At 37.3% G+C, this 15536-nt stretch overlaps 1 protein-coding gene across 1 annotated transcript in view; it reads left to right on the plus strand.

The window, feature by feature from the left end:
• The window catches only part of C2H4orf45 (chromosome 2 C4orf45 homolog), a 52763-nt gene that overhangs the window by 13418 nt on the left and 23809 nt on the right, over window positions 1-15536 (plus strand). The window contains exon 3 of the mRNA XM_021698740.2: window positions 7114-7172. Within this exon, the coding sequence (XP_021554415.2) occupies window positions 7114-7172 (59 nt within the window). The remainder of the gene's footprint in view (window positions 1-7113; window positions 7173-15536) is intronic.

A 15536-nucleotide genomic window follows, 5' to 3' on the forward strand; every position in this document is an offset into this window, starting at 1 on the left:
CTGTTCTTCCCCAGCTGGGCGTGTGTTTAGCTCTCACTTTATATTTCTTAGAGTTATTTGCATCCTAACAGTTTGTGGTTTAATATAAAATAATTACATTAGCACCTTTCATCCTTAAGTGCTGAATAAAGTCATGCATTTTCTGATGCCACAGGAAGCCTTCCGTAAGGGAGTGCCACATGCTGACCATCTGTGAGGGAGGAGAAACACTGGTGAGGAAGGCCAAATAACCCTCCCTCTTCTCCAAAATAATATATTAACACCATTAACCTCCTGATACAGAGATGTTATATTTTCCCCATTTTACAAAACGGGGCTTTCTAGGATGCCTCAGATAAACTGAAGGAACTAATTTCCTTATAAAATCTTACTTGTGGCTGAACTTCTGGAAAATAGATTTTATGTTTGAAGTTTCCATTCTCTAACAGACCATGAAAACAAGGGAGGCATGTATCACTGCTTTGCATTCTGTATTGTGTTCAGAGCAGTTCTGTGAAGAATAACGGGTTTGGGACGGGAAGCGTCTGTGTGGGCAGCTAGGGACACTGCCACGCCACATTTTACCGGGCAGCCCAGCCCCGCTGTGACCTGACGCCCTGAGCAAACACGGCTTTCTCTCTCTTGGTCAGGTGACTTTATAGAGACCATTGGCAAATTGGGAAAAAAAAAAACATCTTAATTTTCAAATCTTTTGTTAGGATGTGGAAATGTGAAAAAAAGAAAGAAAGAAAAGAAACTCTGTAATTTAGAGCCTAGGGGGTGATTTTATTCCTTAATTAAGGAAGGCTTAAAATATGCCATGGTGGTTACTAACTTTTGCAGGGCTTGACATAACATCTTGAGTATGTGTCTAATGGTAAACATCACTTTTTTTTTTTTTTAAATCACACTACCTAAAGTTAGTAATTAAGCATATGCCATCAGTTTTCAACAAATATTATTTGATGATGATAGGGAAATACAAAACTAAGAAAAGACTGTGTAAATTAGAATGGATTCTAGTAAACCTGTGGTTTAACTCCATAGCCAAGCTCCAGAGAATTGTGAAATTTGCATGTGATCTAATACCCCCAGCATAGGTGGCTAAAATACCAGGACATCTGTTTTCTAAATCTGGCATTCAGGGACACCTGGGTGGTTCATTCGGTTAAGCGTCTGACTGTTGATTTCGGCTCAGGTCATGACCTCAGTGTTGTGAGATTGAGCCCTGCGTTGTGCTCTGCTCTCTGCGCTGGGCGTGGAGCCTGCTTAGGATTCTCTCTCCTCTTCGCCCTCTGCCCCTCCCCCCTTTAAAAAAAATCTGGCATTTATCTTGGCTTTTGAAGATCTTTGGGAAAAATTCGAAAATTACTATAAATTTAGGATTATAGTTTTCCCTACTATTCAGGTACAACACTCCCAGAGTACTTCGCTGGTATTGACAAAAATGCATAGAATGCATAGTAAACAAGACTAGCAATCTGGAGTAATCTATTTTTTCCCCAGGATTGAACCTAGGATATCAAGAAATCTTAACTGAGCAAAGTGAAGATGATTCATTAAATATAGAGGGTCCCTGCTAATGTGGTCCCAGCTACATCCTTGAGTAGAAATAAAACAGAACTAAAAGTAGGTGTTATTAGGAATCCGTGTAAGCTCCCTCAGCTGTTGGGAGAAGAACTCATAGCAAAGTGTCTGTGTTGTTGGTGTTGTTGTGAAGTTTTTAGTGTGACTCCTGTCAGCAATTGGACTGCACAAGCCCAGCCACATTTTATTTTTTTATGTTATTAAAATTATATATTTGGATATTTACTCATATGTTTTTTAATTTAAATTCAATTTAAATAACATATAGTGTATTATCAGTTTCAGGGGTAGAATTTAGTGATTCATCAGTTGCATATAACACCCAGTGCTCATTACTGCCCTCCTTAATGCCTATCAACTAATTACCCCCTCCCCTCACCTACCTCCCTTCCAGCAACCCTCAGTTTGTTTCCTATAGTTAAGAGTCTCTATTGTTTGTCTCCCTCTCTGTTTTCACCTTATTTTATTTTTCCTTCCCTTCCCATATATTCATCTGTTTTGTTTCTTAAATTCCACATACGAGTGAAATCATATGGTATTTGTCTTTCTCTGACTAACTTATTCTGCTTAGCATAATACCCTCTAGTTCCATCCGTATTGTTGCAAATGGCAAGATTTCATTCTTTTTGATGGCTGAGTGATATTCCACTGTGTGTGTGTATGTGTGTGTGTGTGTGTGTGTGTGTGTATCCTCTTCTTTATCCATTCATCTGTCAAGGGACATCAGGGCTCTTTCCCTAGTTTGGCTATTGCGAACATTGCTGCTATAAACATTGGGGTGCACGTGCCACATTTTAAATGGTTTTAAGCAAGGTCTGAGATCTCTTTCATTTAACTTTGTACTGACAACATCAACACCACTTCCCTACTGCTTAGCATGGTGTAGATGGTTATCAATAAGTAATGGGAGATGGGCGTGGAGATGGCTTCACTTCTCAATGCAGTGTCTTTGTGCAGAGACCAAGTTGCAGAAGGGAAGAAATGAAGTTTTAAGTGTGCATTAGATTGAGAATTGTTGTACTCCTAGCTTATTCCATAGGCATTTGAAAACTATCTACCAACCTTTTTTTTTTTTTTTTTACTGAGACTTAGTTATACTGTAATGTTCTTACAGCCTGAGCTGCCACCCCTCGTGTAATTCTGTGTTGTAAAGCTAATTGGACAATTAACTTGGGAGAAGCACACTTTTTAACCTTTGAATTAACAACAGTGCCAACATATTAGAAAACTCCAATGGTGAGAACACTTGCAAAACACATACTTGATTCTATTTCAGAAACTGTGCCCTGAGCACAGAGACTTGGGAAGCTCTTGTGTAGCTTCTCTGCAGCTCCAATAGTTGACTCTGTGCAGATCTCAGACCCTGGATCATTAACCCACTCTGGATAAAGGGCTGATAGTAGAATGATTACTCATCACAAATCCTAACGATTCCCAACAGAACAAGTTCTAGTCTTGCTTTAAAAGAAAATCCTTGGGTATCTTGAATAGAGAATGAATAAGGAGAACATTTATTGTCTTGGAGAAGTATGGGGAGAAAATAACAGATATTTGCCTTGTCTCTGAGAATAAATGGGGCAACTAACATTCATAATGCTTTTCAGGGCAAATCTATGTTTGTGGTCTTAGTGAAAAACTGAATGTGACTTTATAAGTGAAAGTAGCTAGTTGAAGAACTTTTCATTTCCCCCTTTTTCTCCCTTTGCATGTTAGGCTGCCTATTTTTTATAATGTCTCAGTTTTCCCATCTGTACAATGGGGATTGTATTAGTTTTCTATTGGGCATAGCAAATTACCACAAATTTAGCAGCTTAAAATAGCACCAATTTATTTGTTCACAGTTCTGTAGGTGAGAGGTCCCAGAAGACATGGCTGGGTTCTCTGCTTGGATCTCAGAACGCTGAAATCAAGGTGTCTGCTGGAGCTGTGATCTCATCTGAGGCTTGCTGTCTTTTCTGAGTTCATGTGGTTGTGGCAGATTTCAGTTCCTTGTGGTTGTAGGATTGAGGTCCCACCTCTTTGCTGGCTCTTAGTGGTGGGCCCTTCTCAGCATCTAGAAGCTGCCCACATTCCTTACCATGTAGCCCCCCTCCATCTTCAAGACCAGCACACAGAGTGCCTGGGTGGCTCAGCTGGTTAAGCCACTGCCTTCAGCTCAGGTCGTGAACCTGGAGTCTCGGGATCAAGTCCCACATTGGGCTCCCTGCTCAGTGGGAAATCTGCTTCTCCCTCTGACCCTCTCCCCTCTCATGCTCTTTCTCTCTCAGATAAATAAATAAAATCTTTAAAAAAAAAAAAAGCACAGAGAGTCTCCCCCATATCAAATGCCTCTCACACCTCAAATCCCCTTTGCCAGGAAGAGCCTAGATCCTTTTAAGAGCTCACCTGATTAAGGAAGGTCCACTGAGGATAATCTCCCTTTCTTAAATTCAACTGAATTAGGGTCTTAATTACAGCTGTAAAATCCCTTCACAACAGTAATTAGATCAGTATTTGGTGGAATATCTAGGAGAAGGTGTATATACCAAGGGATGAGAATAGTGGGGGTCATCTTAGAATTCTGCCTAGCGTAGGGATAATAATAATAATAATAATAATATCTTAGAGTATTGTTAAATGGATTAAATGAGATACGTGTGTTAAGCTCTTATCATAGTATCTAGGATAATGTCTCAATAAATGGGATCCAGTATCACTAGTGTTTATATATACTGTATTGTCTTGCCTGCATGGATTTTTGAATTATATTATTATAAGCACATTAGAAACATGATGGAATATGTTGCTCATTATTTGGATACTGCCCAGAAAACAGCGATGCTGGGGCCATAGTCAACAAACTCATAAAACCCAATGTTTAATCTATTTGCTGAAAGGTGATGTATTAATTCAAATTATTTAAAAACACTGCAGTTAAAAAAAAGAGATAGCAGGATATAATTTATGTTGGAACTCAAGCCTGTTTATAATGTAGCAGAAAATTAAGTATGGGTCTCTGCATTGTTCATTTTTTGCATTTTAATACAAAAAAATGCATCACAGAATCCATGCCTTAAATACTGACATTTTTCAGAAAGAATTGTTTTGTTTCTACTCATGCTCTGAATATAAAATGAATACTTCAAATGCACCATTCATACAAAGGCCTTTATGCCCCTTTCTCCCTTCAATAGTTCCAGTCTAGAATGGGCAACATTATGCAATTCGGTGATCCAGCTACAACAATGAGAATGCTTCTCATAGGCTGTGGGAAGAAAGACACCTAAGGGGTTAACAGTAATATTTTGCAAATTGAGGCAAGTGAAGAAAAAATACATTAGCATAAGAAAAGGTAGCCTTAGGGAATTTTCCACTCAAATGTTTGGTACTAAGAGCTCTATGTTACCAAGGAGGAGGATAGAGAAGAGAAACCCTAGTGTCTATGCATTCTTGAAATGCATTGCCATTGTATTCATTCTACTGGTAAGAAAGACCTCATAGTTACAGAGATGGAAAATAGTTCTTTCTAGTTAAATAAATAAATAAATAAATAAATAAATAAATAAATATTGGCTATATTAAGAAAAGCATGTTGACTCACGTACAGTAAAAAAGCAAGAGGATTCCTCAACGATCAGTCCCAAAAAGATTTCTTAAGTATGTCAGGACTAGACTAGAAGTGGTTTGAGATTAAAAGTGAAAGTATTAAGCAACGATTTCCCTTGTTAACTAGAATGGGCCTCAAATGTCTGCAATTAACTCAGATTGAACAGGTTTTAACACATTTCAGAAATTGTATCTAATTCACAGTACCTGAATGTAGTTAGCAGATATTTCCGTTTTAGTAATGCCTAGACTTCTTTAAAGATTACTTAATAGGAAATACCCACTTTTGAGTTATGATTATTTGTGCTAGTTAAAACATTCAAAGTAACTGATATCCTTAAGACAGAGACTGTACTAATCTGTTGTTACCTGTTTCTATGAAGATGCTGAGTTAGGTTTGGTTCAGTCTTTTCTTTACTCTTATGAACTGACCAATAAAAAAAAAAAGATCTTTTTGATTTTGAATTTCATTAGATTTAACACCACAGGCAGCATGATTATCCAAATAAACTGTGATGGATTTCATTAATAAATTGACAGCTTATTTTAGGTAAATTTTTAAAGATATTATACACTGATAACTAAAGGACAAAAGGGGGGGGGTAGCAAAAGAATCTGTTGCTTGTTTCTAATAAAAGTCTTTCCAGATTAAGACGATGCAATATTTGAGTTTTAAAAACGGGAACAAAGATCAAAGAAGATTGTCCAATTCCTGGAAAATTTGTCAAAATGCTGATAACAAAATTATTTATAAGTCAGTTGATACGGTCAATTTTTCGGGAATCACAGGTCAGAAATAACTGAGAAAGTTATACCATTATCTATACAGATTACTACTTTTCAAATTTTCTATGGAATAATGGGCCACCCTTGCATTTAAACCTTATTTTTCTTGACACTTCCTTTGTTTATGTATTTTATACATGAATATTAAAGAGTTAGAAGTGATCAAGGTTTCAACTTCATTTCTGAGAAGATAACAAGTAAATAGATGTTTTTTCCCAACACAAATAACTCTGAAGGACTTGATCAGGAAAGTCCTAAAGTAAAGCTTGAGGGAAAAGGAAGAAAAGGGGAGGATTAAAAAAAAAAAAGTACTAAATATTTCCTCTGATGTTGAAATTAAAATACAATCTTGCTACTTTTCGAGATGTTATGAATATAGCATCCCACATCAATGTAAGTGAAAAATGCATTCCAAAACTGAAGTGAAATATTTTGATAATCCAGATCATTGTTTCCCAACCCAAGTATGGAAAATTGAGTAATGATTATAAACCGAAACCCTTTCCAATATAAATTTGACGCCTCTATTCCCATTTGCTTATTCATAAGATGTGCCATCAATTGGCTAGTTCCTGGGGTAAAGGAGCCCATATAGAAAGGTCATTTGTTCAGTGATAATAGATCATTTCAATGTACATGAGAGAGTGTGGGGATTTTTTTATTTGGGAACTGGTCCTAAGCTACAAATATTTTATCCATGTTCTAAATTATGCTTTCTGAAAGGAGTTTTCAGATCTACACTTTACCACAGGCTGTCTATAACCCAGCTCTTTCCTACATTATTGCCACCACATTTGCTAATTCTGTGAGGATAAGGTGAAATAAAAAGAGCTAGACTGTTTGAGTCTGAATAGTGGTTAAGAATGCCTGCTCATTTACAGACAGAATCATAAAAACAGAAAGGAGCTTTGAGACTATGGGCTACACTCTTCCTGCTACTAATATCTCTCTTTTACAGAGCGGGGAAATAAAGCACACAAGATCATATTTATTTTACTTCTTGCATTTTTATTCCTCAATTCAAGAATCAAAAGGCTATGTTCTTTTAATTGTATTTACCATCTCCTATTTAACTTCCCAGCCTGACTTCCTTTTGGACTAGGAATATAGACTGCTGGACGTGTTGGTGCCAATTTACCCTGGAATTAGGTTACATTGGTTTTCTTTCTTTTACAGTGTGGAGAACTAAATCAAGCCACTATTGATAAAATAAGCCACAGATACCAAAATCCATGGTAAGCACATTTTAAATTAATTATTTAGCTAATTAATTGATGCTTTTCCTTCCTAAACTAGTAACAGCGTTATTTTGTTTTTAACTTCTGAGTATATTACCACTTTATTTCTTTTTATTTCAGATAGGTTTTTTTGTAAAATTATGAATTTTTATTCCTAATAAAAACATAAAATTTTCACGGCCTGTTAACTTTAATTAGGGGGAGGAAAGGGTCAAAGCAGGCAGAGAGTAAGCAACTGTGAGAATATAGCGGAGAAAAAAAGAGCCAGCATGCAGCTATTCAGAACAGCAACTGGATGAGTAAGGTAGAATTAACACATAAATAATTCTTTCTGTGAAATAGCAACAATATACTTTTTTTTTTGGTTTAAAAAAACCCTCACTTCGTGCTGTTGGCCTAGAAACCGTCATCATGGGTAACCTGGGTTAATAAACGTAATCTTACTGAAGTCACATGATGACTTGAATTTGTGCTATCTTAAGGCAACCTAAATCAAACATGTCTTACCTCAAGGTATGTTAAATACGGGAAAAGAGCAAAACCTAGGCTTATCACCTATAATTCAGATTCCTAAGAGGGAAGGGGTCAATCAGCATTGCTCTTACAAAACTGCAGATTCAATATGTCTTTGTTATCCTTGGATTTTTGGAGGTGAGAGTTTCTGGAGCTTATTTCACTCATTTTTATTTGTTGAAGGACACAGCTATAATCATGTGCAAAATTAATGAATTCCAGTCTCCTTCTGCTCTACCACAACATAAGCTGCCCCAAAAAGAGAAAAGCCCTCAAACCCCATGTCAAAAGCCTATTAGTTACTGCAACAGAATCCCAGGACAACAAAAGATCTCACTGGGCAATTCCTGTAACTTACAAAGCATATCCTATGTTTAAAGCCATAGAGAAATAGTTTATTGCTTGCAAAGCACACATTCTCATTAAAATATCAACTTTTGTTTGTTCAGATAACATTACAGGCATCTATATGCAAGTGCTCTATCAAAAATTTCTAAACCAGTGGCGCCTGGGTGGCTCAGTCGTTAAGCGTCTGCCTTCGGCTCAGGTCATGGTCCCAGGGTCCTGGGATCAAGTCCCACATCGGGCTCCCTGCTCAGTGGAAGCCTGCTTCTCCCTCTCCCGCTCCCCCTGCTTGTGTTCCCTCTCCCGCTGTGTCTCTCTCTCTGTCAGATAAATAAATAAAATCTTAAAAAAAAAAAATTTCTAAACCAAAGAAACCCACTAAAGGTCACTGAAAATCAAAGAAACTTCCACAAACATTGGTGATATAAGTGTAAAAATTTGCTGCATTTATTTAAACATTAAACATTAGAAAGTATCTGAGAAATATTGAAGCTTTGAACACTTTCCTTGGGTGAAAGAATGTTAGCTATCTTCATTTCTAGGGAATTTGATATGGATTGTGCCAGGTCAGGGCATGCAAACATTTATAAACAAAAACCTCATACGTAAGGAATTGTGGATTCAACTGGGAAATTGGAGATCAGATATATATTTGTATAAATTATAAAACCAACCTGCATATGTTAAGTGCCATGTGCATAATGAAGACAATTATAATTACAAAATGATAACTAGAAAAGCTTAAAATTTTTTAAAAAGTATAATGATGACCCCCTAGATTTGCCTGTAGCGTCTGCCCCAGGTCCTATTTTTAACTAGTCAGATGCCAATAACTAGTCAGATGAATGCTGCCTCCCTCTTGAGACTTCAGCCACGTCCACTGTTTAAGAGCCTTCCTGCCCCAGTCTTGGGCTGGGAGGATGCTCTTGAATAAAATGCTGACTCAGACAGGCCCAGGTGTGCCCCAGCCCCTCATGTTCTCTAAGTGGGACTAAGGGCCATCTCCTTTCTGGGCAAGGTTAGAGCTTAGCCTCCCATTCAGTTTTCATGTCCTGTCCTTCTCAGTCAATGGTGTTCACTCAATAAATCTAGTACCTCCTGTGTTTGAAGCTTAGGTCGATTCTGTGGCCACAGTGGTGAACAAGACAAGCCCAACATATGCTCTTCTTGGAATTTGTATTCTAGGGGAGGAGGTAGACATTAAACAACTATATGACTTTTAAAAAAATTATGCTGTTTCTCATGCTTTTTAATAACTTTTAAACATTACAAATATAATTCATGCTTGTGGCAACAAATCAAACAATATAGAGGTTTATTAAGAAAAAGTTAATATCATACTCTATTCCATCCAGTTCATGATAAAATATTTCATTACAAAGGATATCTAATTAAAAGATTTTTCTAGGGACACTACTGGGACTGAGGGTCAGAGAAGTGTTCACCAAGGAGGTAATTATCAAGGTGACTTCAGAAAGGTGAGCATAAAATCATTCCTGGCAGAGCGAACAGTATGAGCAAGTCTCCAAGGTGGGAAAGAGTATCGCAGATTAGAACCAGTGGGACCAGACTATGAAAGTCAGTGAGAGGGAAGCAAGATGAGGATCAGATTTCATAGAACCTTGTAGCCAGGTTAGAGAATTTGGATTTTAACCTAAGAACAAAGAGAATTCATTGTTAGATTTAAAATAGAAAGCAATGTAAAAAAAAAAAATAGAAAGCAACAGTATCTAATTTTTCTTAAGATCACTCTGGAATGTTGGATTGCTGTGTAGAGAAAGAATTGAAAGGTGACAGTAACAGTTGTAGGAAGATCAGGGAGGAGACTATTTTATTTTTACAGGGCCATCTTGAGTTTTGAGTGTGATTTACAAACAAGCAAAAATAAATTGTGATTATGGAGGCTGAGGGAAGGAGGAAGGACTTAGTTTTCCAGGAAACAGGCTTTAAATAAATGAAAAAAAGAGGAAGAGATGATATTTGCTGTTATTATGGGGAATAAGAATGTATTAGGCAATCTGATGGAGCAGATTTTAACATCATCTTAATTTTACAAGCAAAGAAATTGAATTTCAGAGGTTCAGTTACATGACCAAGGGTCACAGCACTAATATTTCAGCCAAGTTGACCAATCCTATTGATCTAGGCTGTGATCTGGGCTTGGACATTTTAAAAAGGCTCTGTGAGTGATTCTGATGTGCAGCCAGGGTTGAAAACTACTACTGAAGCTTGAAGAAAGAAGGGAACTGAGCCTTGGGATGTGCCCACATTGAGGACAAGATGAATGAGAGCCACAGAAGGAGAAAGGAGCCTTAGAGGAAGGGCCCCTGAGACAATAGAAGGCCATAAAGCCAGGGAAGAATTTTGAACAGAAGTGTTTAATACAAGGAAGTGGAAATCCAAGAAAACAACAACAGACAAATACTTGGAAGTTATTAGTCATCTCAGAAAAAGCTCTGGAGGAAGAGTAGGATGATTTGAGTCAATACAACTAGCACTAAAGAATTTTTGTCCAAAAAAAAAAAAAGAATTTTTGCCTGCTGACATAATGGAGGTGAGTCCACTCTGTCTTGGGGACCAGAAGTCCAGTAAAGGACAATTAAAGGATTTCGTCCATTCTGAGGAATACTTTATAAACTTCGACTTCCTTGAAATCAGGATATGTTTTATAATAGCTGTTTACAAACGTAGTATACAGATGTGGCACCTCTTTTTTTTCCTCCCACGTAAAGCTGTTATTAAATCAAAGGTGTTTTATCAATTTATTGCATCCTAAAGACTAGTAAAGATATACTTCAACAAACATGAAATGAAAACCTGCTTTGTGCCAGGTGCTCAGAATTAAAGAATTAATAAACAGGGTTCTTACTTTCAAGTAGGTCACAGAGAGATATAAACAGAAGATTACAATACAATAGACATTGATGGAGAATAATTGCAGTAACAGGGTGTGGGTTACCTCCTTTTTTTCTTCTGAATTAAAGAAAACATTCTTGGGGCCCCTGGGTGGCTCAGTTGGTTAAGCATCTGCCTTAATCCAATCAGGTCATCCATCAGGTCATGATCCCAGGGTCCTGGGATGAACTCCGAGTAGAGCCCCACGTCGGGCTCCCTGCTCAGTGGGGAGTCTGCTTCTCCCTCAGCCCCTCCTCCTGCTCATGCTCTCTCCTGCTCTCTCGCTCACTCACTCTTGCTCTCTCTATCTCAAATAAATAAATAAAATCTTTAAAAAAGGAAAATATTCTCTTTTTAAAAAAATCTTGTTTCTCTAGATATGTAACCCAATGATTACCTCATTTTTACAGGGTCTCTTCTATTTGCAGTTGGGTGTTTTCCAATATATACGTACTGTATTTCTAATTTCAAAAGAAGAATAAAAAGCACAGATAGGAAACGGAAGAATAGTTTACAGTCAAATTAAAAGAGGTCATAAGAGAACACACTGAAAACAGTGAACCAGCAGGGATTTTTGTTTTAAGAAGCAAGTAAATTTATGGAAGCAGAAAAGACCCCGAATAGCCAAAGGAATGTTGAAAAAGAAAACCAAAACTGGTGGTATCACAATTCCAGACTTCAGGCTCTATTACAAAGCTGTAATCATCAAGACTGGCACAAAAACAGACACATAGATCAATGGAACACAACAGAGAACCCAAAAATGGACCCTCAACTCTATGGTCAACTAATCTTTGACAAAGCAGGAAAGAATGTCTAATGGAAAAAAGACAGTCTCTTCAACAAATGGTGTTGGGAAAATTGGACAGCCACATGCAAAAGAATGAAACTGAACCATTTCCTTACACCATGCACAAAAATAGATTCAAAATGGATGAAAGACCTAAATGTGAGACAGGAATCCATCAAAATCCTAGAGAACACAAGCAGCAACCTCTTTGACCTCGGCTGCAGCAACTTCTGGCTAAACACATCTCCAAAGGCAAGGGAAAAAAGGCAAAAATGAACTATTGGGACTTCATCAAGATAAAAAGCTTTTGCACAGCAAAGGAAACAGTTGACAAAACCAAAAGAGGACAGACAGAATGGGAGAAGATATTTGCAAATGACCTATCAGATAAAGGGCTAGTATCCAAGATCTATAAAGAACTTATCAAACTCATCACCCAAAGAACAAATAATCCAATCAAGAAATGGGCAGAGGCATGGACAGACATTTCTCCAAAGAAGACATCCAAGTGGCCAACAGACACATGAAAAAATGCTCAACATCACTTGGCATCATGGAAATACAAATCAAAACCACAATGAGATACCACCTCACACCAGTTAGAATGGTTTAAATTAACAAGTCAGGAAATGAAGACATTGGCGAGGATGCAGAGAAAGGGGAACCCTCCTACACTGTTGGTAGGAATGCAAGCTGGTGCAGCCACTCTGGAAAACAGTATGGAGGTTCCTCAGAAAGTTGAAAATAGACCTACCCTACAACCCAGCAATTGCACTACTGGGTATTTACCCCAAAGATACAAATGTAGTGATCTGAAGGGGCACCTGCACCCCAATGTTTATAGCAGCAATGTCCACAATAGCCAAACTATGGAAAGAGCCAGATGTCCATCAACAGATGAATGGATAAAGAAGAGGTGGTATATATATACAATGGAATACTACTTAGCCATCAAAAAAAAGAAATCTTGCCATTTGCAATGACATGGATGGAACTAGAGGGTATTATGCTAAGCGAAATAAGTCAATTAGAGAAAGACAATTATCATATGATCTCACTGATACGTGGAATTTAAGAAACAAAACAGAGGATCACAGGGGAAGAGAGGAAAAAAATGAAACAAGATGAAACCAGAGAGGGAGACAAACCATAATCATAAGAAACAAACTGAGGGTTGCTGGAGAGGAGAGGGGTGGGGGGATGGGGTAATTGGGTGATGGGCATTAAGAAGGGCACTTGATGTAATGAGCATTGGGATTATATAAGATATTATATTATATAATATATAATATTATATAAGATATGTATATTATATACAGACCTGTACCCTGAAACAAATAATACATTATATGTTAATTAATTGGATTTAAATAAAATTTTTTAAAAAGAGGCAAGTAAATTCTATAGAAGCTGCACACCATCACTGAAGATTGTGGGGCATGGAAGTATTTTGTTTTCTTCTTCTTTTCCTTACATTTCACACAGTGCTTGACATGTATGGGCATTCAATACGTATTTGCTGAATCAGATATAAAAGACAAATCCCACTTCTTATAATGGCACAAATTGGTATAGCTCAGGCCAAAGAAGCTGGAGGAATTCAAGCCAGGAGGACCTCCTGAGAGAGATGAAATTTAAGGCGGGTTTAAAGGAACATTTTAGGAAAATCTCTGGCTGCCTACTTGGGTGGATTTTTTTATCCATGCAAAGGAAAGACTTGCTGAGATGATGATATCAACAGAATTCTTCACAGGCAAATATCATTCCAGAAAGGAGCTGCTGACCTGCCCCTGATGTAATGTCATGACGAAGTTTCCTCTTTGCCAAAAGGGCCCATGATATTGGCCACTTATTTGCTAATTATAGATTTATCTTAGGAATAATGTCTTAAGGAACACTTCAAGTTCCTATGGACAGTCAATGGGGATGGAAGGCAGTTGTCAAGGAGGCTGCAAATTAAGGACAAACAAACTCGAAGCCAGCCATGAAAAGAAGGGCAGCATGAGTTTGAAAGGATCGGAAGCAATGGAACCTTCTCTAACTTTTCATGTACTTGAGTCTCACAGAGACACAGCTCTTGGCAGAGTTTTGGCTCTCCCAATCGGCTTTCTTATTGTGTGCCTTTTCAGAATGACAGGATTTGTTAGCACCATCCTCAAGAGGTACGCAGCATGGCATTGTTGAAAGAGTGGTGAATTGAAGATCAAGAAGGCTGGTTTTGCTAGGAATTTAACCTTCCCAATGGAATAATAAAGGAGATCACAAAGGTTTAGCTAAAAGGAAGTCCAACAGCGTTTACAGTAATACAATGTCAGAAACAACCTAATACCTCCCAAATAGGGGATTGCAAACAGTTATAAAGCAGTATCTATCCAGTGATTAAAAGTCTGGGCTCTGGGAGCACCCGGGAGGCTCAGTCAGCTAAGCAACCAAGGCTCGAGTCCTGATTTCGGCTCAGGTCATGATCTCAGGGTCATGAGATGGAGCCTCTCCATGGGCTCTGAGCTCAGTAAGGAATCTGCTTGAGATTCTCTGCCTCTCCCTCTGCCCCACCCCCGCCACTCTCCCACACACTCTCTCTCTCAAATAAATAAATAAATAAAATCTTAAAAAATAAAAAAAGCCTGGGCTCTGAGGATAGATTTCCTGAGTTCAAGTCTTAGCTTCACCACCTATTAGCTGTGACATCTTGAACAATTATTTAAATTATTTATGCCTCAATTTCCAAATTTATATGATGGTAGCAGAATCTACTCCTTGGGTTGTTGTATGGATGTGTTGTTACACACATAGCACTTAAAATCACACTTGGGGGGGCTGCCTGGCCAGCTCAGTTGGTGGAGCATGCAACTCTTGATCTCAGGGTTGTGAGTTCGAGCCTCATGTTGGGTGTAGAGATTACTTAAAAATAAAATCTTAAGTATTAATTAGTTAAATTAAATTAAATTAAATTAAATTAAACAATATTTGGTACATGCTAAGTACTCAGAAAATAATGTGACCATGTAACTTGTCATCAAAAACAGGATACTTTTGAGAGTGAAACAGAAAGCTAATCAAATCAGTCACCTGGACAACAAACTAAAGTGAATAAATCAAGCCAATCTATTAAAAATGTTATTATTAGTTAAATAAATGAAGTACATTGAAATAATGTAGCAAATGCATTTATTAGAATTCATATTATATTTTAGCTAAAAACAATCAGTATAGAGATTTAGTATGGGATATAAATTTCATACTATGTAGTTGTATAATCTCTATACTATATAGTTTAATCTCCCAAAAGTAGAGAACAAAAAGTCCAAGAGATGGGAAAGAAAAAAAGGAAAAATATGAAAATAAGAAATCAATTAAAATTAAATTAGTTTAATATCTGACCAATAAGAGATCTAGAAAGATATCAGAGAAAACAGAAGTAAGGAAATCAATAATACAAGAAAGTTTCTCAGAAGGGAATAATATGAGTTTCCAAATTGAAAGGTTCCATCAAAGCCAAAAAAACCTATCCAAAACAAAATATATCAAGTCATATATCACTGTGAAACTGCTATGGTAGGGATGAAGAGACCATCTGAAAGCCTTCAAGAGGAAAAACAGAATATATACAAATGATCTGGAATCCATAAGGTATCATACTTCTTGATAGCAATACCAAACTCTAGAAGACAATGAGGCAATGCCTTCCATGTCTGACAGAAAATTACTTTCAACCTAGATTCTATACCCAGCCAAATAATCAAGAAGCAAGGTGGAAAAGAGACATTTTCAGGCATGTATGTACTAAAAAAAAAAAAAAAAAAAAAAAAAAAAAAAAA

The sequence above is a fragment of the Neomonachus schauinslandi genome, chromosome 2 (assembly GCF_002201575.2).
Source record: "Neomonachus schauinslandi chromosome 2, ASM220157v2, whole genome shotgun sequence".
Classification (NCBI taxonomy): domain Eukaryota; kingdom Metazoa; phylum Chordata; class Mammalia; order Carnivora; family Phocidae; genus Neomonachus; species Neomonachus schauinslandi.